Source organism: Orycteropus afer, unplaced genomic scaffold, assembly GCF_000298275.1.
Source record: "Orycteropus afer afer isolate SDZICR_OR568_19922 unplaced genomic scaffold, OryAfe1.0 scaffold00130, whole genome shotgun sequence".
Taxonomy (NCBI): domain Eukaryota; kingdom Metazoa; phylum Chordata; class Mammalia; order Tubulidentata; family Orycteropodidae; genus Orycteropus; species Orycteropus afer.
The window spans coordinates 8,410,949-8,435,730 of NW_006921717.1; the positions used below are offsets into that span (position 1 = coordinate 8,410,949).

Below are 24,782 nucleotides of genomic sequence, written 5' to 3' on the forward strand. Positions count from 1 at the left end.
GTAGGTGCAAATCGCCAACCTAACAGTTGGCAGTCAAGCTTTTAACCACTGTGCCACTAGGGCTCCCAAAGCCTTGAAAACCAAAAAAAAAAAAACCTCACTGCCACCAAATCAGTTCTGGTTCATAGTGACCCCCATTGGATTTCCAAGGCTGTAAATCTTTATGGAAGCAGACTACCTCATCCTTTCATGTGCGGAGCAGCTGGTGGGTTCAAACCATTGACCTTTTAGACATTATGCCACAAGAGCTCCTTAAAGCCTTGAAAGGGGCACCGTTTCTCCTGTGTTTTGTTGTCACAGTCATATGTTCCTTAGTGTAGGGAGGTCTCTAGTTTTGCTTACTGGTGTATCCTACATGACACATAGTAGGTGCTCAATAAAGATTTCTCCCCTGGATGAATGAGTGGGTTTCCCTCTCTCCAACCCATCCAGTAAGATGTTTCAGAGAGAACTTCTGGAAATGTGGTTATCTTTAGGTCACTTGGTAGCTCAAATGTAATCAGACACTGTTGTAATGCCAACCCAACAAGTCTAACCAGCTCTGGTTCTCAGTCCCACCTTACCTGTTGTTGTTGTTAGGTGCCATTGAGTCGTCTCTGACTCCTAGTGACCCTATGCACAGCAGAACAAGAAAAAACGCTGCCCTGTCCCATGCCAGCTCCACGATCCTTGCTATCCTTGAACCCATCACTGCACCACTGTGTCAATCCATCTCATTGAGGGCCTTCCCCTCTTTCATTCACCCTCCACCCTACGAAGCATGACATCCTTCTCCAAGGAATGATCCCTTCTGACAATATGACCAAAATGGTGAAACAATTGGCAATTCTTGCTTCCAAGGAGCATTCCGGCTGCACTTCTTCCAGGACAGATCTGTTAGTTCTTTTAGCAGTCCGTGGTACTTTCAGCATTCTTTGCCAGCACCACGACTCAAAAGCATCAACTCTTCTTCAGTCTTCCTTATTCATTGTCCAGCTCTCACATGCATATGAGGCGATTGAAAATACTATGGTGTGGGGCCGGCACACCTTAGTCCTAACCCACTCTATTTCCTACCACATCTAAGTACTTGAGATACCTGGCCCATCAGGTGGCCTGTCACTCAACCAACAATATTTATGAATCCCCTACTACGTGTCTTGTTAAGACTGATAGACTCTAGGAACATCACGCACCAGGATAGCCCTGGTTCCTGTCATCACAGAGTTTACAGTCTAGTGGAGAACCTAGACACCAAACAGGTAATTATAAATAATTAAATGATTATAGTTATCTGAAGTGACTCTCAGGGAAGAGTCAAGGAACTCTGGTGGTATGATGCCTAAAGCATTTGGCTGCTAACCAGACGGTTGGCAGTTCAAACCCACCAGTCACTCCATGGAAGGAAGATGGGGCAATCTACTTCTGTAAAGATTTACTGGCTTGGAAACCCAATGGGAGTTGCTATAAGTCAGAATTGACTTGATGGCAGTGAGTTTGGTATTTTGGGCTTATCCAGAAGGTCAGTAGTTCAAACCCCCCCAGTTGCTCCGGGAGGAAGATGAGGCAGTCTACTTCTGTAAAGATTTAAAGGCTTGGAAACCCACTGGGGGTTGCTATGAGTTGGAATCAACTTGATGGCAGTGGATTTTTCTTTTTCTTTTCTTTTTTTTTTTGATGGAGACTAAAGGAGACTTGAGGAGCTCTGGTAGCATAGTGCCTAAGGCACTTGACTGCTCACCAGAAGGCTGGCGGTTCAAACTCACCAGCTACTCCTCGGAAGGAAGGTTGGGCAATCCTACTTCCGTAGTGATACTGCCTCGGAAACCCAAGGAGGGATCACTATGAGTCGGGGCGGACTCGACGGCAAACAACAACAACAACAAAAGAGACTTCAGTGGTGCAAACAAACACTGAGGTATAACAGAAAGGTTGGTGGTTCAAATCCACTCAGAGGCACCTCAGAAGACAGGCCTGGGGATTTACTTCCCAAAGATTACAGCCATTGAAAACTCATGTAGCACAGTTCCGCTCTGACACACAAGAGGGGGCCATGGGTCAGAATCGATTAAACTTTGGCCTGATGTTAAGGAAAAGGCCTCCTGAAGAACTAACATTTAAGGTGAGACTCAAGTTTCCTTTGGAGGGCATTGGGGGGAGGGGAACAAGGGAAGGATCTGAGGAACATGTTTTAGGCAGACACTGGAGCCTGACTAGGGTGGGTAAGTTTGCGGATTTAAAAGGCCAGTGTGGCTGGAGAGAAGGCGAGGTAAAGGTGGAGGTTGGCATGAGCCAGGTGGGCACGGGACTGGGGGCAGGTTACCTCTGCTAGAGTCACTCATTCCTGCTCTCAAGACTGACTCCTTTCCCTCATTCAAGTCTCAGCAAAACACCTTCAGAGACACTCTGCCTATGTATCTTGCTTAAAGTAGCCCTCCCTCCGGTGATTTGTTTTACTCATGGTCCTCACCACTCTGCAGGAGGCACCAACGTTTTGTATTCAGCTCCTGACCTAGGGTTGGCGGTTCAGACCTACCCAGCAGCACTGCAGAAGACAGCCCTGGTGATATGTTTCTGTTCAGATGGCAGCAGCCAAGAAAACCCTAGGGAGCCATTCTGCTCTGTAACACAAGGGGTCACCAGGAGTCAGAATCAATTCAATGGCAACCAAGAATAGCCCCTCTCTGGAATTTTCTTCTTTCTAAATTTTTTTTTTAATTAATTTATTTTTTCATTTTTGGAGTGTGGAACTTTCTTTTTATGTGTTGATTATCTGTATGCCCTCAAGACAATGAAGCATCCAAGAGAGGAGGAATCTTGTCTTTCTCGTTCATTCATTTGTATCTGCAGTGATCAGAACAGAGCCTGACACACCCCAATCAATATTTGTTGAATAAATGAAAGGCCTGAGGAGGAGCATGAATAGATTTTTTCATTAAAAGTAAATCATTGGCTGTTTTGTGGAAAGTGAATTAGAGGGAGGCCAACCTGGAAACAAAACCAATTATTGGGGAGCTCTCTCTCTCAGGGGAGAGCTTGGGCACATCATGGTAGCTTGGGCAATCTCGCTGGCTTCTGAGATAATGACAAATATGAGTATGAATTTTGTATTTAGCTTAAAGTGCTCTTTGCATATTAACTCATCACAAAAAACCCTGTGAGTTCTACCCTTGTGATACTCCCTTGATTTTACAGATAAGAAAACAAGAGTTTAGAGAAGTTCACACAGCACGCTAGCTGGAGGGAGCTGGGATTTGAACATGGTCTGACTTCAGAGTCCATGCTTTTGGCCACTACCCACTACACCATATGCCCCTACACACCTGTAACTTTTGATCTTCTCTCCAAGCTTTTGTTATGCTGTTTTTCCTCCCTCTGAATATTGCCTACCTGTCCTAAGGCACTTGACTGCTAACCAGAAGGGTGGTGGTTCAAACCCACCAGCTGCTCCTCGGAAGGAAGATTGCACATTCTACTTCCATAGTGATATTGCCTCGGAAACCCAAGGAGGAGCTGCTATTAGTCGGATCCAACTTGATGGCAGTGACTTAGTTGAGTCAAAGCCCCACCCATTCAGTCCTTTTCAGAGAAGACTTCATTGACCTTAGCTATCTGTCATACCGTCTTCCTAGTCTGGATCCCTTGTAGCCCGCACGTGAATCGGCGCCTGGTCTCTGACATGATTCCTGAGTGTATGTATCTTACAGAGATCCACAAAGAACCTTACACTATCTGAGCTGGAAGTGACCTAGAAGTCGTGTAGAAAACCAGCAGAGAAACCAACGACTTGCCCAAGGTCACAGAGCAAATCGGTAACAGATGTAAGACTGGAATAATTTCATGGTCAGAGTTAGTTTTTCTACTGATCTCCATTTTCACCAGAGCCCCCCCAGCATGTGTTTGCTCAAAGGGTGGTCCGAGAAACACCTGCCTCGATCACGTGAGGCCGTACTTAAAATGCAGACTCTGCAGTGCAGACTGCAGAAATATGCTTTTAATAACAAGCTCGTTAGGACATTCTTGCGCATATTAAAATTCTGAATCACGACAGTACGGTACGGAATCTCAAAAGCGTAGCTGCGATGCAGTGGCTTTAATAGTTCCAGTGCATCATGGGAAATGTAGTTCTAGACCCCCCCCACACCCACCCACCACGCCGGGCGCTTTACGGAAGGAGACGAGTAAATACGGAAATAGCCGAGGGCTCCGTGGCGGGTCCTTTCCTGCCTGGTTGCATTGTGGGAAGGGGCAGTTTCCGTTAGGCGCTGAAGGCTGCGGAGCGCGACTGTTCCCGGTCCCACGTGAAGCGCTACGCGACCATCGCTCGGCGGGGCTACTCCTCGCTGGCAGCGGAGCGTCCCGGAAGCAGCAGGGAAGCGGAAGTGGCCTGTGGCGGCTCCAAAGCCAGTCCCGGAGCCTGGTGTGAGGCGCCTCTTATCGCAGTGACGGCGCCATGTCCCTGATCTGCTCCAGTGAGTAGGGGCTGCGGCCGATCGCGGGTCGCAGGAGGCGGGAGAGCGGAGCAGGAAGAGTGCGCGAGCTGCTGTGACACCGGGGTCTGGAGGAGGCGGGAACGGAGCGTCTAGGTGATAGAGCGGCGGCCTGTCAGCACCGGGATCCTCCCCTCTTCGGCCCGGGGTGCATTTGCGCAGTGCTCCGCAATTTCCCTAGCGTCTCTGATGTGTTGTTCCAGGGATCACAGGGACCAACCGCCCGCCTCATTTTACAGCGGCCTGGATGGAGGGAGCTGGTGGTGCAGGGGAGGCAGCTCTGGCCTGGGAGTCAAAGGACCCGAGGGGTCGTTCAGAATCCGCTGCCGATTAGCTTTGTGATGTGGCTCGAGTCGCTACCCCTCTCTGGGCCTCAGTTTCCCCCATTTCCGGACTTTGCACTGGATGCTGTCCGAGGTCGCGCTCGGGCAGTCGGAGCTTCAGCCGTTTGCGAAGGTCACACGATGAGTTAGAGGCAGAGACAGGGCTGGTCTCAGAAGGCTCTTAGCCTCATATGGTAGGACCGACAGAAGAGCCGCTAATGGTTCACAGCGGTTCTTCCGAGTCTGCGATCTCATTTTATCGTCACAAGACTTTACAGAAGCAGAAATCAATACGCTGGTTTTACCGTTGAGGAAGGGGGAGGCCCATGGAGAGCGTTATCCGAGGTCCCACAGCTAGTAGGCGGCAGGGCTGGGTGAGAGAGTCAGGTTCTCTGACCCCAGATGCACGCTTTTGGCATGCCTTGTGCAGTGTTTCCTTGTGGTGTTTTATGACAAGCTCACTTTTTGCCTTCACATCTTACCACCAGGTGACCAGTTTCCCATCCCTTTGTCTATTTGCTTGCAATCTTTTAAGCCATTTTCTCTTCCCAGAACCTCACCATTAACCTAAGAAGGGTAGTAAAGCAGGGGGATGGGCAGAAAAAAGAAGGACGGTTGTATGAGGACATTGCGAGTTATTGTCGCATCTGTTGTTTTCGGTCACTCTGGAAGGTGCTCTGTTCTCTTGCCCCAGTGCCCTCCTTCCTCTCATGCATTCAGTCACTCATCTGTTGGGTGCTGACCTGCCTGCTGGGCATCTGCATGTACCGGGAGTCGGAGGCCGGCCGGAGTCCTGTGCTCTGGGCAGGCATATAAACGATACCTCTGCTGGCAGTTGCTGTGAGGATGAGTTAATGTAAAGTGTTTGGAATCATGCTTGGTGCCTGACGAACACCACTTCAATGTTTTTTTTTTGTTGTTGTTGTTATAACACTGGTCATGTTGCTTTGTAGTTTCTTTGTGTGGTAATCTACCTAGGGCTCTAGACTGAGATGGGCAGAGGGATTTGAGTGGCTTCATACATGTTTTCATCTCCTGGAGTACAACGGATGCCTAAGTATTTATATATATATATGTATATATATGTGTGTATATACATGTGTGTGTGTTGTTGTTGTTGTTGTTATATGCCGTCGAGTCAGACCCGACTCATAGCGACACCCCTCCTTTGGGTTTCCTAGGCAGTATCACTACGGAAGTAGATTGCCCCATCTTCCTTCCGAGGAGTGGCTGCTGGATTTGAACCGCCAGCCTTCTGGTTAGCAGTCAAGTGCCTTAGCCACTATGCTACCAGAGCTCCCATATGTGTGTATATATATATGTATATATATATCTATATTTTTATTGTGATTTGGGTCAAAGTTTACAGAGCAAATTCACTTTCCATACAGCAGTTCATACACACATTGTCTCATGACATTGACTAAAATTTACCCCAATGCAACAGCTTCCCTCCCACTTCCTCCCGATAGTTAAGTCTTCCCTGTGTCCATCCCTCCATGCACTCCTGCCCCCTGAACTGTCTCCTTGTGCATAAACAACCCTTCTTTCTCCCATGATTGTTCTCTCCAAGGAGTGTATCTACCTCAGGTACATGTTCAACTCATATGCCTGTCTTTTGTTTGGCAGGAAGCCACAGGTGTGGGTTCAATTCCAGACCTGAAGGGAAGCTAGGGGCCATAGTCTCAGGGGTTCCACCAGGCTCTATCAGACCAGTAAACCTGGTATGTGCCTAAGTATTTTTGTAAGGAGCCCTGGTGGCACAGTGGTAAAGCATTCTATGAACTGAAAAGTTAGAGGTTCAAACCCACCATCCTCTTCATGGGAGAAAGATGTGACAGTCTACTTCTATAAACTAACCCTATGGGGTAGTTCTTCTCTGTCTTATAGAGTCACTATGAGTTGGAATCGACTTCGTGGCACAACAACAACCACCACCATTTTTGTTTGAAAATGAGATGGGCAGGGATTACTGACTACTCTCTAGGTGCCCAGTATATTGTAGTTTTGCAACGCATATTTGTTGACTGTCAGACCTTCTACTTTGCCAGGTATAACGCCCTCCTCTACGCTTCCTGATAGCTAGTCCTTCCTGACAACATGCCCCAGTACATGAGATAAAGTCTTGCCACCCTCACTTCTAAGGAACATTCTAGCTGTATTTCTTCCAACACAGATTTGTGCCTTCTGGCAGTCCATAGCATATTGAGTGTTCTTGGCAAACATCATAATTCAAAGGCATCGATTCTTATTTGGTCTTAATTATGCATTGTCCAGCTTTCACATGCATATGAACACAACTGAAAATATTATGGTTTGAGTCAGGCGCACCTTCGTCTTCAAAGTGACATCTTTGCTCTTCAGCATTTTAAAGAGGTCTTTTGCAGCAGATTTGCCCAGTACAAGACGTCATTTGATTTCTTGACTGCTGCTTCCATGGGTGTTGATTATGGATGGAGGTAAAATGAAATCCTGGACAACTTCAGTCTTTTCTCTGTTTATCTTGCTGCTGCTTATTGGTCAGTTGTGAGAACTTCTGTTTTGTTTATGTTGAGGTGTAGTCCAAATTGAAGACTCTAGTCTTTGATCTTCATCAGTAAGTGCTTGAAGTCGTCTTCACCTTCAACAAGCAAGGCTGTGTCATCTGCATACATCACAAGTTGTTAATGAGTCTTCCTCTAATCCTGATGCCACGTTCTTCATATTGTCCAACAGATTGAACAAGTATTGTGAAAGGATACAACCCTGATGCACACCGTTCCTGATTGTAAACCATGTGGTATCATCCTCTTGTTCATTTTTTTGTTCCCCCTTGTCCAGTTTGAACGACAGCCTCTTGGTCTGTGTACAGGTTCTGCATGAGCACAATGAAGTGCTCTGGAATTCCTGTTCTTCACAGTGTTATCCATAATTTGTTATGATCCACACAGTTGTTGCCTTTGCATAGTCAGTAAAGCACAGGTAAACATCTTTCTGGTATTCTCTGCTTTCAGCCAAGATCCATCTGACATCAGCAGTGCTATACCTTGTTCCATGTCCTCTTCTGAATCCAGTTTGAATTTTTGACAATTCCTTGTTGTTATATGGCTGCAACCTTTTTTGAATTATCATCAGCAAAATTTTACTTTTGTGTGATATTAACGATATTGTTCAATAATTCCACATTCCATTGAATCACCTTTCTTTGGAATGGTCACAAATCTGGACCTTTTATAGTCAGTTGCCAAAATTTCTTAGTGTAGACAAGTGAGTGCTTCCAGTGTTGCATCCGTTTGTTGAAACATCTCGATTGATATTCCATCAATTCCTGGAGCCTTGTTTTTCACCAGTGCCTTCAGTGCAGCTTGAACTTCTTCCTTCAGTATTATTGGGTTGTGATCATATGCTGCCTCCTGAAATGGTTAAATGTGGACCAGTTATTTTGGCACAGTGACTTTGTGTATTTCTTCCTTCTTTTAATGCTTCTTGCATCTTTCAACAATTTGCCCATAGAATCCTTCAGTATTGCTACTCGAGGCTTGATTTTTTTCTTCAGTTCTTTGAGCTTGAGAAATGTTGAGCATATTCTTCTCTTGGTTTTCTAGTTCTGGGTCTTTGCACATTTCATTATGATACTTTGTCTTCTCAAGTTGAGCTTTGAAATTTTCGGTTCAGCTCTTTTCCTTCATTGTTTCTTCACTTGCTTTAGCTATTCTATTTTCAAGAACAAGTTTCAGAGTGTCTTCTGACATCCGTTTTGGCCTTTATTTTCTGTCTTTTTAATGACCTTTTGCTTTCTTCATGTATGATGCCCTTGATGTCACCCCATGACTTACCTGGTCTTTGGTCATTAGTGTTCACTGTATCAAATCTAATTTTGAGACAGTCTCTAAAATCAGGTGAGATATACTCAATGCCATACTTTGGCTCTCATGGACTTGTTTAATTTTCTTCAGCTTCAACTTAAACTTGCAAAGGATCAATTGATGGTTTCTTTTGCAGTCACACTCTGGCTTTTTCCTTACTTATAGTATTGGGCAGTTTCTCGTTCTATTCTACACAGCGTTGCTATAAGTTGGAACCGATTCTACAGCACCTAATGACGACAGCATCTGACTATTAGGAGAGTACTGATGGAGAAGCTAGTTACATCACTGGAAAGCATCCTGGGGGCAGTACAGAACTGGCCCAGGGTCACAGGTCTTGTTTCCTGTTGGTTGAGTATAAGGACGTGGTAGTGGGTAAGGGATTTCTTTGGTCCGAGGTTCCCTTTGACCCCACACTCCCTGCTTGCCTTTTCTTTGCAGTCTCTAATGAAGTGCCCGAGCATCCATGTGTGTCCCCTGTCTCCAATCATGTCTACGAGCGACGGCTCATTGAGAAGTACATTGCAGAGAATGGCACAGACCCCATCAACAACCAGCCTCTGTCTGAGGAACAGCTCATCGACATCAAAGGTGCCCACTGGCCAGGCTCAGGCCATGGCCTTCTCGGTGCAGAGCCTGAGAGGGTGGGAGGTGGTGCCAGCACATTGGAAGAGGAGATTGCAGTCTGTTAATGTGGGCTGAGCGGAAAGAGGTGGGGGACAGGAAGAGGTGTTGGTTTTTCACACCCTTTTCCCTCTTGGCAGTTGCTCACCCAATCCGGCCGAAGCCTCCCTCTGCCACCAGCATCCCAGCCATTCTGAAAGCTCTGCAAGATGAGTGGGTGAGTGTCCTCGAGGGATTCAGTGTCTTTTCCACGTGAAGAGCTGTCTCCCTGGGCTAGTCTGGGCACTGGAAAGGCTGAAGCACTGTCTTCTTCTTCCAGGGCCTGAATGATGTGGGAGGAGGAGGGGGCTGTTGAAGGTCACACAGATCTGAGTTCCAGACTTAGGTTCGTTGCTTACTAGCCATGCGACCCAGGCATGTTGCTCAGCCTCCGAGTCCTGGTTTTTCTGACTACACAGTGGAGATTTTAGTATTGGTATTTCAGGGTTTTACGAGGTTAAAAAGCAGTTATAGAGAATAAGCGTGAAAGCAGGGACTTGTTTTCTTCATCAATGTATCTCCAGTCCAGAGGGTAGCACCTGACAGTAGTAGGTACTCTGTAGATCTGAATGGATCCTTCTTGAGAGACCTTCTGGTATGGTGCCTGACACAAGAGGGGTAACAATAAATGACAGCGACAGTTAGTCCTTTTTGGTGAGGTGACAGTATGACATCTGTGATTTGCTGGTAAATTAGAGAAGATGGGAGTGGGAAAGAGCTGGCTGACACTTGTCCGTGTGCCCAGCATTTAGTGGGGGATGGAGTGTCTGCCAGGACATCCAGGGTCACTCAGACACAGTGTGATTACTGATCCCAGTCTGGACTGGGCGGGGAGCAGGGTCTCCTGGTGAAGGGCCGGGCCTCTCCTGCTGGCTGCTCTCGGCCCCTCCCTGTCCCTCATGGTGGTGTTGCTCTCTCCCAGGATGCGGTCATGCTGCACAGCTTCACTCTGCGCCAGCAGCTGCAGACCACCCGCCAGGAGCTGTCCCACGCTCTGTACCAGCACGATGCCGCCTGCCGTGTCATTGCCCGTCTCACCAAGGAGGTCACTGCTGCCCGAGAAGGTGCAGTCTCTCCCCTGCCCTCCCCCACTCTGCGCTGGTCCTGCTTTGCCCTCGCCCGTTGCTAACATTACCTTCTTCCTTAGCGCTGGCCACCCTGAAACCGCAGGCAGGCCTCATCGTGCCCCAGGCTGTGCCGAGCTCACAGCCAAGCGTCGTGGTGAGTGACTCCCCAGCCTTGCCTGCAGCCCATTTGGGTGCAGTGGCCCTCGTAGCTCTCTCATGCCAGTGTCGTAGGCATTCGGCCTCTCTCACCTTCCTCTTTCTTCTCTTCAGGGTGCCGGTGAGCCAATGGATTTGGGCGAGCTGGTGGGAATGACTCCGGAAATTATCCAGAAGGTAAGTCTTGCTCCCGCTTGGTGGGAGTGCTGACAGGCCCTGAGGCCGTGTGCTTTGAGTAAAACCGTGTACATCTGGCAGGAGCGTGTGGTGGTGCAGAGCACAGACTCTGGGACCAGATGGCATGGGTTTGTGTTTTTGATGCCACCTCTTGGAAGCTTTATGACTCCGGGCTAATTTAACCAGCCCCTCCCGTGGCTCATCTCCCTTGCTTCTGAAGTGAGAATAATAGTGCCTACTTTCTAGGCTCATTGTGGGAATTTAAAAGATTTCATTCTGGTTCCCTGTAACATTTAGCTCTTATTGTTGTGTGAGTTCTTTGCAGACACTGAAGACCTTTGTATAGACAGAGGAGCCCTGGTGGCACAATGGTTTGGCACTCAGCTGCTAGCTGCAAAGTTGGCAGTTTGAACCCATAAGCCATCTTTGGGAAAATGATGAGGCAGTTTGCTTCCATAAAAATTGACAGTCTTAGAAACCACATGGGGCAGTTCTGTTCTGTCCTGTGGGGTCTTTAGAAGTTAGAGTCAACTTAGAGGCAATGGGTGTAGGTTTTGTTTCATGTTTCTTCTGTGAGGGGGACAGGAGAGGAATCATCATCTTTATTTTACTGATGAAGAAATTAAGGCTCAGTGGAGCTCCTCGGAGACAGAGCTGCCCTCCTGACTCCAGGTCCAGTGCTTGCCGTTACCCTCACGGAGTCCTCATTTGTGGGGCGTGGTCGTTTCTTTTCCAGGCAATTCAGATTGTGTCCACATGCCCCTCAGCTCTCATCTTAGTTGTCATGTACAGAGACCAGGCCCGGGAGCTCTACAGCTGGTTGATGTCCTTGCTCTGCCATTTATCACCTGTGTGACTTTGAGCAAGTGACTATAGTTCTCTGAGGCTCAGTTTCCTCACCTGTGAAATAAGGTCATCAATACCCACCTCCTAAGGTTGGGGTGAAAGTCAAAAGAGAGAATGCATGGCAGCCGTTGGCATAGAAGTAGGTGGATAACAAGTTCTCTGTGATGCTTGTGAAAGCATAGATGTCATCAGCATCCAGAGGTCATTGTCCTGGCCGGGTCATTTGTCTCACATTGAGCCTGTCCTCTCTCCTCCCCAGCTTCAAGACAAGGCCACGGTGCTTACCACGGAGCGTAAGAAGGTGAGTCCTCTTCTAGAGCCAGGAGAGTTGGCCTGGTGGGAAGTGGTTGACACCCTTAGGAAAAAGGGGTGGCTGATGCTTGCACTCACTGCCGCTTTTCTTGGGGGGCTTGTCATTTTCTCAGAGAGGGAAGACTGTGCCTGAGGAGCTGGTGAAGCCAGAAGAGCTGAGCAAGTACCGGCAGGTGGCATCCCACGTGGTGAGTGGCCGGCTTCCCAGTGACTGGAGGCAGGGCCCTCCCGTGGTGTTTCTGGGGCGGGCAGGCCAGCACGGAGAATGGCGAGTTGAAGGCTGTCTGGGGCCTCTGGCCCTGTTTCTAGATGCTGAGTTGTCAAGGTTTCTCTGCCTGCCTGGCCCTGGGTCTCCCAGAGATGCAGTGAGGGAGCTCTGTCGTCAGGCAGAAAGCCAGGCGGGATGAGAAGGCACAGAAGGAACTGCTTACCCTGGGCTGGAGGGGGTGGGTGGCTGGCCAGGGACGCAGAGGGGGAGCTGTGTGGCTTCTGGCCGTGACTGGGCTGGATTTGGTTCTCTCTGCAAAGGGATTGCACAGTGCCAGCATTCCAGGGATCCTTGCCCTGGACCTCTGCCCCTCCGACACCAACAAGATCCTCACTGGTGAGAGTCTGGGCCTGACCCAGCAGGCCGCAGTGGGCTGTGGGGGGTGGGCATGGCCGGGGAAGGCACATGATCGTTGTTCTCTTCATGCCTGGGATGAAGGTGCTGTTTTCAGCAGAGGGACCTGGGTGGGTCTGACCATTTGTCTCCCTTGGATCTTCTCCAGGTGGGGCGGATAAAAATGTGGTCGTCTTTGACAAGAGTTCCGAGCAAATCTTGGCCACCCTCAAGGGCCATACCAAGAAAGTCACCAGTGTGGTGTTTCACCCATCCCAGGTAAGGGTGTCGTTGACCACCTTCAGTTCCTCCTTCTGGAGCCCTGCTTCAGTGCCTCAGGGTCCCAGAGCCAGTCACCCAGTCCCCTCTCCCCTCCGTGTCTTTGGTGGAGAAGTGGAGCAGGGCCAACAAAGAGCTGCACGGCTGCAGAGCTGGCCCTGTATGGCCTCTGTGGGATTCTGGGGGTCGCCCTTTACCTCAGGTCACCTAAAGCGTGGTCTTCAGGTGGGGGGAAGGGAGGTCTAACCTGGAAAAGCATGTTCAGTGAGATATTTCAGGTCAGGAGAAGGAAAAATCCTAGCGTTCATAACACAAACTGCAGACAACAAAGTTGAACAAGAGCTTGACTCACAGGTGTCTGACAAAGATGAATCCTTGTTACCATAATCCTCCAGGGTGGGAGGCACAAACTTGACACTGACTTCTGATTTAAAGTGTAAAGGTAACTCAGTACACCAGATTAAAAAACTCATTGTTGTTAAGTCGATTCTGACTCATAGCAGTCCTGTTGGACAGAGTAGACCTGCCCCGTATATTTCCAAGGCTGTAAATCTTCATGGGAGCAGACTGTCACATCTTCCCTGGTGGGTTTGAACTGTTGACTTTTCAGTTAGCAGCCAAGTGCTTAATCACTGTGCCACCAGGGTTCTTTATAGACCAGGTTAGTGACATTAATTGTGGCATTTGGGTTGCTAAAACCTACAGCATTTTGGGCCTGGGTCTGTGGGACAGTGGCTGGATCAGTATTTCCCAAGCAGCCAGCCTTTTCCTTGGCCCTCAGGGGAATGAGAAATACTAGAGTAACGTGGTGATTTTCTTGTGAAATTAAATGTATTTGAGTTGGAAGCATGGGTTCCATTTTGCTTTTAGATCTTGTTCCTTCTCCTGCTTGTTGGGTACCGTAGCGTTGATCTCGACTCACGGCAGCACCACATTATTTGGTGTGAATCGATTACTTCTTTTACGAAGTAGTGTTAATGATAGATGATAGTTGTTTTTGCTTTGGGGTTTTTTTTAATGTCCTAACTAACCCAGGGAGCTCTGGTAGCATAGTGGCTAGGACACTTGCCTGCTAACCAGACGGCTGGCGGTTCAAACCCACCAGCCACTCCTCGGAAGGAAGATTGGGCAATCCTACTTCCGTAGTGATACTGCCTCGGAAACCCAAGGAGGGGTCGCTATGAGTCGGGGCCGACTCGACGGCACATAACAACAACAACAACTAACCCAGAGTAATTGGTTGGCAACACTATATAAGCTCTCCTCACCTTAGTTTTTTCTTCTTTTTTTTGGACAATTAGCTTGCTTTTGAAATTCTTAATTGTGGAAGGCACTGGAACATGACCTCACAGCTCCTTCCAGGTGTGTGACTGTTTAGACCTGCACCATCCAGTATGGTAACCATTACCATCCTGTTACCAAACCCACTGCCATCAAGTTGATTCTAGCTCATAATGAACCTGTAAGACAGAGTAGAACTGCCCTTTAGGCTTTCCTAGGCTAGATGAATCGACACAGTGGCAACAGTGGGCTCAAACACTGCAGTGGTTGTGAGGATGGTGCAGGACCAGGCAGTTGCATCACTTGTACATGGGGTCCCTATGAGTTGGAGCCAACTCAGTGGCACTTCACAACAACAACAGTCTTTACAGAAGGAGATTGCCACATCTTTCTCCTGCTGGTGGGTTTGAACTACAGGCCTTTCAGTTCGCCGTTGAGCATTTTAACCACTGTGCCACCAGGGCTTTGGCTTTTGGTTAGCTTACATGCAGCTAATAAAATAAAAGTAAATTACATATTCAGTTCCTGCATTGTTCTAGCCACATTCCTCACTTGGCTCCAGGAAGCAGGTGGATCGCTCTGTTGCAGTTGTCTTGCCACGAGGTGGTGAGGCTGTGGCTGAAAGAAGCAGCTGCCAGTTGTGGCCAGTCTCATACCCTCTTTGTAAAATTACCGTGGTCACTCTTCTCTGTCTCTGATATCCTGCCTCTTTGCTTTTCTTTCAGGACCTGGTGTTTTCTGCCTCCCCAGATGCCACTATCAGGATTTGGTCAGTCCCGAACGCCTCTTGTGTCCAGGTTGTTCGGGCCCATGAAAGTGCTGTGACAGGCCTCAGCCTTCATGCCACTGGTGACTATCTCCTGAGCTCCTCCGACGACCAGGTGTGGTCCCAGCCAGGGTCCTGAGCTTGATCACTTGGGGAAGAGGGACCATTTTACCAACCCCAGTGGTCCCAGAGCCTGAGAGGAGAATGTTTGCTCTCTGGTGGGAGGAGCTAGCTCTGCCAGGATTTTGCCAAACCAGGCTCTCCGCCTCCCATTCTTACTAGCTTCACTGTCTCTGCTTTTTTAGTACTGGGCCTTCTCTGACATCCAGACGGGACGTGTGCTCACCAAGGTGACAGATGAGACTTCTGGCTGCTGTGAGTCCTCCCAGAAGCACTTGGCTCTTTGTTTTCCTCCCCTGGTTATTGTTTCTCCTTAATCATTTGCTCGTTCGTTCTTGTGAAGATCCATTTGCCACCAGCACCTGCTAAGTGCCAGGCATTAGGCTGGGCCCAGTGGGGAGCGTGAGGAACAGGGAACCTACTGTGACTACTGTTAGTCTCACCCAGTGGGCCCTGACTACCTGCCCATCTCCTCTTCTCTGCAGCTCTTACCTGTGCACAGTTCCACCCTGATGGACTCATCTTTGGAACAGGAACCATGGATTCTCAGATCAAGATTTGGGACTTGAAGGTGGGACATGGCAGCTGTCCATATGAGGCTCAGGGTTGGGGTTTTCATGGATAAGCAGGGCTGGTTAAGTGCTTATGGCACCTGGCCCTGGGGTGGGGGGTTCCTGAAACGAGAGAGACGCTAGTTCTAGGTGTGTGTGATGTGGTAGTTAGGGTTCTGGGGGGTCTGGGCTGCCCCATCCACCCCTGTTGCTCCTGCTTGTCATCCTTCCCTGAGAAAGACGTCTCAGAGGTAGGAGTTCAGTGAGCCCCATTTTCTTTCTTGCTCTCAGAGCCAGTGGTGACATACTTTACCCCCCAACTGTAGGAGCGCACCAATGTGGCCAACTTCCCTGGCCACTCAGGCCCCATCACTAGCATTGCCTTCTCTGAGAATGGCTACTACCTGGCAACAGCAGCTGATGACTCCTCCGTCAAGCTCTGGGATTTGCGCAAGCTGAAAAACTTCAAGACGTTGCAGCTGGACAACAACTTTGAGGTGTGGGCCCTCCCCTCTCGTTTCAGCCACCTCTCCTCGTTTGTCAGTCGGTCCCTGAATTAATCTGAGCTGCCTCTGCTTCTCCCCAGTTGCCCCAGAGTTCCGGTCCCCAGGTGTGACTCCTCTCTCTCCTGTTCTGGTAGGTGAAGTCACTAATCTTTGACCAGAGCGGCACCTACCTGGCCCTCGGGGGCACAGATGTCCAGATCTATATCTGCAAACAGTGGACCGAGATTCTTCACTTTACAGGTATGAGCCTGGCCTCAGTGGCCGGGTCTGAGGGAGTTTAGGGGGAGGGATAGATGTGCTTAGGCAGCTTTTATTAGCCACTATCTGAGGCAGTAGAGTATAGTGGCTAAGTCCTTTTGCTTGGCTTTAAATGCTAGCTCCCAACACTTTCAAGCTGTATGACCCTGCCAAGTTACTTAGTCTCTTTGGAGCCTCAGGAAAATGAGACTGGTGATGTACCTACTCAGTGGGGTTGTTGTGAGGCTTAAATTAGTATTTAAAAAAAAAAAAGTGTGTGTGTGTGTATGTGTGCATACACATATGTACACACATGTACATGCATGTACACACACATGCACACACATATATACATACAAAGAGCTCTGGTGGTGTAATGGGTAAGACATTTGACTGCTAATCAAAAGGCCAGGGGTTCAAACCCATTAGCTGCTGTGTGGGAGGAAGATGAGGCAATCTCCTTCCATAAAGATTTACAGCCTTGGAAACCCAATGGATGTCACTATGAGTTGGAATCGACTTGCTGGCAGTGTTTTTTATATGTATATGTGTGTATACAAATAGTCCCCCACTTAACGATGTATTCAAGTTACAGCAAACCATACTTATGATCATCATTTGTTGTTGGGTTTTTTTTTTTTTTTTGGTGTATCTTATCATTAATAAGTATTACATACAGCATTACAGCACGTTCTCAGGCATTCACTCACAGATGTTCAGTTTTATGATTTACTGTTCAAAACACTGGTGTGTTTTGAAATGAGAATTAAAAAAAAACGTATTGGACTTATGTCAGAACTGACTTACAGGGGAGCAGTGGGTCATATCTGCTAAAGGTCTAATCTCTGTAATACACAGAAAACTTCAGCACTTCAGTAGAAAGGCAGTCCATTCACAACCTGGGCAAAGGCCATGACCAGACCCTTCACCAAAGAAGATGTTAATGTGGCTAACACACATAGGAAGAGATGCTTGTGATCACTAGCCATTAGAAAGATGCAAATCAGAACTACAGTGAGATACCCTCTCATCCCTGCAAAAATTGTACTGGTCAGAAAACCAGAAAATCACAAATGCTGGCTAAGTTGTGGAGAGCTTGAAACTCTTACATATTGCTGGTGGGATTATGAAATGGTACAACCCCTGTGGACAATGGTATGAGGCTTCTTTAAAAAGCTAAGACTAGATATAGCATATAATCCAGCGGTCCCACTCCTACGTATATATCCTAGAGACTTAAGAGCCATGACATAAGTGGACATGCACATCCATGTTCATTGTAGCATTATTCACAATGGCAAAAAGACAGAAACAACTTAAATGTCCATCGGTGGGTAAATGGATAAACAAAATGTGGTACATACGTACAGTGGAATATTATGCAGTGATAAGAAAATATGGGGAAAAGTCAGTGCAATGGGACCAAGGTACCTGAAGGCACTGAGAGGTACACAGAAATAAAGGACAAATACGGTGAGTGCTGTAACCTGGTCCTACAGCAGTGATGGCCACCGAAACTTTGTGAACAATTACAGAAGTAGATACGTGTGCTGTGTAGGTGCGGGAGGGCGTATGGAGTTTATGTGTGTGCATATGTGGGTATAGTTGTGGGCATTCATATTTGTGCCCTGTATATATTCTTGTTCATATGATAGAACTCATAGGGGGCACAATTATAGAAACTTCTTAGATGTACCCTGACACCTCCTGGAACTGAATTACTGGGCTTGAAAGCTAAGGACCACAGTCTCGGGGGACATCTAGGTCAGTTGGCATAACATAGTTCACAGAGATAATGTTCTGCCTCCTGATTTGAGTAGCGTCTGGGGTTTTAAAAGCTTGTGAGCAGCCATCTAAATACAACTGTTGGTCTATTCCCGTCTGGAGCAAAGGAGAGTGAAGGAAACCAGAGGGTCAAGGAAGCAATCAGTCCATAGCAGTAATGGCCACGCAAACTACAGCCGCCTCTAGCCTGAGACCAGAAGGACTAATGGTGCCTGGCAAAACAGCCCAGAAGGCAGGAAGTGTCAGCAAGGAAGGACAAACGGAAATAGGAACCCAGGGAGGAAGTGGGAAAAGTGCTGTTACCTTGAGGGGATTGGAGCCAATGTCATGAAACAAAATGTATATAAATTGTTGGATGGAAAAGTGATTTGTTCTGTAAACTTTGACTCAAACCACAATTTAAAAAAACAGACTTATTGGACTGGTAGAACCTAGAGGAACTCCCAAGACTGTTACCTTAAGACACCCTTTTAATGTGGAACTGAAACCACTCGTGGAGGTCACCTTTCAGCCAAATAATAGATCAGCCTATACAACACTAACACCCTCACGGACATGCTCCTTAGAACAGTTTACTACATGTACCAAATGGTCACTGTTCACCCAAAAGCAGAGATGAGAAGGCAGGGAGGGGCAGGGAAACTAGAGGGACGAAAACAGGGAAGCAGGGTGGAAACGGGGAGAGTGTTCACACACCGTGGGCATAGTAACCAGTGTCAGAGAAGTAGCTGTGTATAAGTTAGTAAATGGGAACGTAATTTGCTGTGTGAACTTTCACTTAAACAATAAAGTGTTAAAAAAACAATACGTAGAACTGGACCCCCCTAAAAAACCACAGTACTGAAATCCCAAGTCTGAAATAAACATTTAAAACAGCAATAAGAAAAAAAAGTAGGCAGAAGAGAACCCTGTCCTGGGAGTCGAGTGGCTGGGGAAGCGGATCGAGAGATGGGGGAAGATGGGCACGGGGGGCCTGGAGTGGGGGCCAGTGTCAGGCCCAGTGCTTGGAGTGGACACAGAGAAGCCTTCTCATTGTCACCCCTTTTCTCTCCACAGAACATAGCGGCCTGACCACAGGAGTGGCCTTTGGCCACCATGCCAAGTTCATCGCTTCAACAGGCATGGACAGGAGCCTCAAATTCTACAGTCTGTAGGCCCAGTGCCTCCTGCCACATCTGGGCTGCATCTCAGTAGTGGGGTAGAGTTAGGGTTTGGGGTTGGGGGGGAGAGACTACTACGGGGAGGGGGATCTATGGGGCGGGACATTCATATCATTTCACTCTGGTCTGAGTGGTGGCCTGAGAGCCACGGTGGCACAGGCCACCCTAAGCCATGTGACCTCCAGGCCCCACGGGAACGGACGTGGACAGAACTGTCACCCTCTGTAGGCTCGGTTGGAGCAGAAAGTGTTTCCCCATGGCACTCGTTGAGTTGGGGGTGCTGGCTGTCCGACACCCACTTTTTTCCAGTTCCTGCGAGATGGGAGGGGGTGCTCCAGGAGAACTGTGAAGGGGTGGCATGAGGGTGCGTGCAGGGTTTTGTAAGCAGTGATCTAGTTTCATTAAAAAAAGAACACAATAAACACAGCCATCTCCCCGTGTCTGTCCGTCTGCCGGGAATCCCTGGGCCAGGAAAGTCAAGGGCGAGCAAAGGGTCTGCCTGCCTCCCCTTCACAGCTTCTCTTCAGCGTTCGTTTACTTTGGTTGCCCAGCAGAAATAACAACAAATCTGTAAGCACCTTGGGAGGGGCTCTGCCATGCCCTTGCAGGCCTTCTGCTTGGGTTTTGGAGGCCAGGAGGTTGGATGCTCACATAAGCCTGATGGGAAGGGGGCTGTCCAAGGACGAGGACCCTTGTTTTGCTGGGGAGGAACGAGGAGTGGAGTGGGAAGCATTCTTGGGTTGTAGGTGATACAAAACGTCTTCCCTTCTGGCTTGAGTCAAGGTTTTACTGACTGGGTGCTGAAAAGCAGGGCTGCTTCCAGGATAGGCAGCCAGTAAAGATAAGGGGACAAGCAAAGGTCAGCATGAGGGGCAGGGAAGGAGTCAGACTGGGTGATTAGAAAGGGCCCCCCAAGTGTGCCATTAGGTGGCAGCCTGAACGACTAGGGGCTGGAGCAGGGAGGTTCTGCGGCTAGGATGAGTGAGGCGGATAGAGGAATAGGAAGGAGGCTGGGTGCCTATTGGTTGTGGCCAGGGAGGTCATCAGAACCCCAGACAAGGGCAGTCCCAGTGGAGTGTCGGGACTGGCATGGAGTGCGTTGGGAGAGTGGAAGGTAAGGTGGGAGGCAGGGACTAGAGAAATGGAGCCAGGAAGGACAGCTGAGAAGCAGGGTGTTAACTGCAGGGACCGTGGGGCAAAGGGAGGTGTTAATTGGGAGGGGTGGTGCATGGCCCAAGGCACAGTGGTCCATATTATTGGCGGACGAGTCCTCCAGGTGTGCCGGGTTGGCAGTGTGTGTTGCAGACATTTGTGCGTGCTGTGTCCCTTTCTCGGAGGGTCAGGAGGCTTATTAGCAGCTAAAACTGAAAAATCTTGAAATAAAAGAAACTTTAGCTTTTGAACCAGTTTTCCTCAAACTGAGGGCACCTGGGTGGCACAGTGGTTAAAGTGCTTGGCTGCCAGCCAGAAGGTCGCTGTTTGCAGCCACCAGGTGCTCTGCAGGAGGGAGATGTGGCAGTCTGCATCTGAAGATGGCAGCCTTGGAAATCCTATGGGGCAGCTCCACCCTGTCCTACAGGGTCACCGTGAGTCTGAATCAACTTGATGGCTGTGGCTTCCTCAAACTGGGAAGGCCTTTCTGTGTATATGTTTATGTTGTCAGGTGCCATCAAGTTGATTCTGACACAGTGACCCTGTGTACAACAGAATGAAACACCACCCGGTCCTCTGTCAGCCCCACAATCCTTGCTATACCTGAGCCCATCATTGCACCCACTCTGTCAGTCCATCTCATTGAGGGCCTTCCCCTTTTTCATTGACCCTCCACTTTATTAACCATGACATCCTTCTCTAGGGAATGGTCCCTTCTGACCATGACCAAAGTAGGTGAGACGGTCTGGCCATTCTCACTCCCAAAGAACATTCTGGCTGCACTTCTTCCAGGACAGATTTGTTCTGACTTCCATGGTACTCTCAACTTTCTTCACCAACACCACAACTCAAAAGCATCAACTCTTCTGTCTTCCTCATTGTCCAGTTCTCAAATGCATATGAGGCAATTGAAGATACCGTGGCTTGGGTTAGGTGCACCTTAGTCTTCAAAGAGACATCTTTGCTCTTCAGCACTTTAAAGAGGTCTTTTGCAGCAGATTTGCCCAGTGCAATGCATCGTCTCATGTCTTGACTGCTGCTTCCACTGGTGTTGATTGTGGAACCAACTAATATGAAATCTTTGATAATGTCAATCTTTTCTTCATTTATCGTGATGTTGCTTATTGGTCCAGTTGTGAGGATTTTCGTTTCCTTTATGTTGAGGGGTAATCCATACTGCACACTGTAGTCTTTAGTTTTCATCAGTAAGTGCTTCAAGTCATTTTCACTTTCAGCAAGCAAAGTTATGTCATCTGCATATCACAGCTTGTTAATGAGTTTTCCTCCAATCCTGATGCCACACTTTCCATATAGTCCAGCTTCTTGGATTACTTGCTCAGCATACAGACTGAATATGCTGAAAGGATACCACCCTGACACACTCCCTTCCTGATTTTAAACCATGCGGTATCTTTCTTTTTTCTGTTTGAACCACTGCTTCCTCCTGGTCTGTGTGCAGGTTCTTCACGAGTACAATCAAGTGTTTGGGAATCCCCGTTCTCAGTGTGACCCATAATTTGTTAGGATCCACACCATCGAATGCTTTTGCATAGTCAGTAAAACACAAAGATCTATTTGGATTAGTGGCATAGCTTCCAGCCTTACAGAAACACGCAAGCCACCCCAGGACAACAAACTGACAGCAAACTGACAGATGAGTCCTGCATATTGACATAGAACTTCCAGAAATGCAAACAATTCAGAAGAAGGTGTTGAACAAGGGTTATTGCTGATGTGAGATGGATCTTGGCTGAAAGCAAAGAATACCAGAGAGATACTTACTTGTGTTTTATTGACTATGCAAAAGCATTCGATGGATAACAGTAGATAACAGTGAGAAGAATGGGAATTCCCAAACACTTAATTGTGTTCACGAGGAACCTGTACATAGACCAAGAGGCTGTTTGAACAGAACAAGGGGATACTGCATGGCTTAAAATCAGGAAGGGAGTGTGTCAGGTTTGTATCTTTTCACCATGCTTAAACAATTTGTATGCTGAGCAAATAGTCTGAGAAGCTGGACGATATGAAGAAGAACATGGCATCAGGATTGGAGGAAGACTCACTAACAACCTGTGAAATGCAGATGACACAACTTTGCTGAAAGTGAGGATGACTTGAAGCACTTACTGATGAAAACTGAAGACTACAGTCTGCACTATGGATTACATCCGAGCATAAAGAAAACAAAAATTCTCACAACTGGACCAATAAGCAGCGTCACAATAAATGGAGAAACAATTGACGTTGTCAAAGATTTCATATTACTTGGTTCCACAATCAACACCAATGGAAGCAGCAGGACATTAGATGATGTATTGAAGGGGGAAATCTGTTGCAAAAGACCTCTTTAAAGTGCTGAAGAGCAAAGATGTCTCTTTGAAGACTAGGGTGTGCCTGACACAAGCCACGGTAGTTTCAGTTGCCTCATATGCATGTGAGCTGGAAAACGAATCAGGAAGACTCAAGAAAAGTTGGTGCTTTTGAGTTGTATTGGCGAAGAATACTGAAAGTACCATGGACTGACAAAAGAACTAACATCTGTCCTGGAAGAAGTGCAGCCAGAATGCTCCTTGGAAGCAAGAATGGTCAGACTTTGTCTTACTTACTTTGGTCATGTTGTCAGAAGGGACCATTTCCTGGAGAAGGATATGATGGTTGATAAAGTAGAGGGTCAATGAAAAAGGGGAAGGCCCTCAATGAGATGGACTGACACAGTGGCTGCAATGATGGGCTCAGGTACAGCAAGGATCGTGAGGCTGGCACGGGACCAGGCAGTGTTTTGTTCTGTTGTACAGAGGGTCACTATGAGTCAGAGTCAACTTGACGGCACCTGACAACAAGAAGAGCAAACGTCTTTCTGGTATTCTTTGCTTTCAGCCAAGATCCATCTGACATCAGCAATGATATCCCTCATTCCACGTCTTCTTCTGAATCCAGCTTGCATTTCTGGAAGTTCTCTGTCAATATACTGCCGCAACCATTTTTGAATTATCTTCAGTAATGATCAAACAGGGGCTCTGGTGATAATTCCCACATTCTGTTGGATCACTTTTCTTCGGAATGGGTACAGATAGGGGTCTCTCCCAGTCAGTCTTGCGGGTAGCTGTCTTCCAGATTTCTTGGCACAGGTGAGTAAGTGTCAGCAGTGCAGCATACATTTATTGAAACACCTCACTGGGTATTCCGTCAATTCCTGGAGCCTTGTTTTTGGCCAATTCTTTCAGTGCAGCTTCAACTTCTTCCTTCAGTACCATTGGTTCTGGATCATATTCCATACATCTAGAGCACGTTTTAAAGTCCGTGGAGCTCGGCCTTGGAGAACACACCACAGTTTGAGCTGTTGGTAGACAGTGCTGCAGTATGGACAGTGGTGAGCTGGCCAGTTTGGGCCTAGTTCTCATGGGCCACTCAGCAGGAGTAAAATGAGGCTGTGTTTGGAACACCTGCAGGTTTTTCAGCCTCGGCCAGTCTGCTGGGTACACTGTACTGTTCAGTGTGTGGTTGTATAGTATTGTAGATTCCTGTCTGATTTGGGATATGTAGTCCTTTGATGGGAAAGCGTTCATGGCATCCTTCATGAACTTGTGCCCTCTGAGGGCCCGTGTCTGGACCTGTGACTGAAGACACAGCCCTGAGCCCCTACACGGTTGAGAGCCAGTGTTGCTGCATTCTTGTGCTCAGCCTTGGAACGTGGGCCCGGGAGGCCACCAGGGGGCAGTGTTGTTATGCAAACCTTCCAAATGACGCAGGCACCACTGCTGAGCTTAGAGAAATGTCTTGGCTTTAGGCCACCCGGTAATGGAGCTGGGATGTTAAGCTGCTGGGCATCAGAGACCAAGCTGATGGACACTGTCACCACTAAGACAGGAAGGGATCCTTCCGCAGCTTTCTAGAAGGATAGTGTCGTGGTTAATTGTGGCCCCTGGAGTCGGAAGGCCGAGTTTGAATCCCAGCTCTGCCACTCTGAGGTGTGACTGCATTTCTCCACTTCTGCTCTGAAGAGTGAGTTTCGGGTTGCTGCTTTGAGGAGTCGTGGGTGGATGTAGTCCATGTCGAGAGTTCTGGGACGCACTCAGTAGAGGTGGCCTCCTGTTTTCCCTGCTTCTGTCAGCTCTGAGACCCAGTGGCGCTGCTTGGGTTCTGGTGGCCCTTGAGGTGCCAGCACCTGTGTTAGGAGGGCTTGGTATGACTCTTGCCTTCTCTAGTCACCCAACATTCACTGCGGCTCTGATGGCACAAAGGTGACTGGAACACAGTGCAGGCAGGGCAGCAAGCTTGGACAGATGGAGACAACCACAGGACAAGGGTTCTGATGGAGGTGCTGACACAGGGGAAGTGTGGTGACTGCCTTAAAAGTCAGGGCAGTGGGGGGGAGGTGCTACTGGCAGCATTCTGAGGAAGGAGACGTCCACCAGGCGGACACAGGACAGAGGATCGGAGGTGGTGGCAGAAACACCCAGCTGACTCCGCGACAGCAGGCCAC

At 48.2% G+C, this 24,782-nt stretch overlaps 1 protein-coding gene across 1 annotated transcript; it reads left to right on the top strand.

Moving 5' to 3' along the window:
* Positions 1-4,432: 4,432 nt before the first annotated feature.
* On the top strand, positions 4,433-19,138 carry PRPF19 (pre-mRNA processing factor 19). The gene is made up of 16 exons (XM_007944912.2): positions 4,433-4,451; positions 9,079-9,228; positions 9,402-9,478; positions 10,223-10,364; positions 10,448-10,521; positions 10,638-10,700; positions 11,806-11,847; positions 11,972-12,046; positions 12,387-12,462; positions 12,629-12,738; positions 14,745-14,900; positions 15,091-15,160; positions 15,391-15,476; positions 15,783-15,953; positions 16,097-16,202; positions 19,041-19,138. The coding sequence occupies exons 1-16, from the start codon at positions 4,433-4,435 to the stop codon at positions 19,136-19,138; spliced, it is 1,515 nt and encodes a 504-aa protein (XP_007943103.1).
* The last annotated feature ends 5,644 nt before the right edge of the window (positions 19,139-24,782 follow it).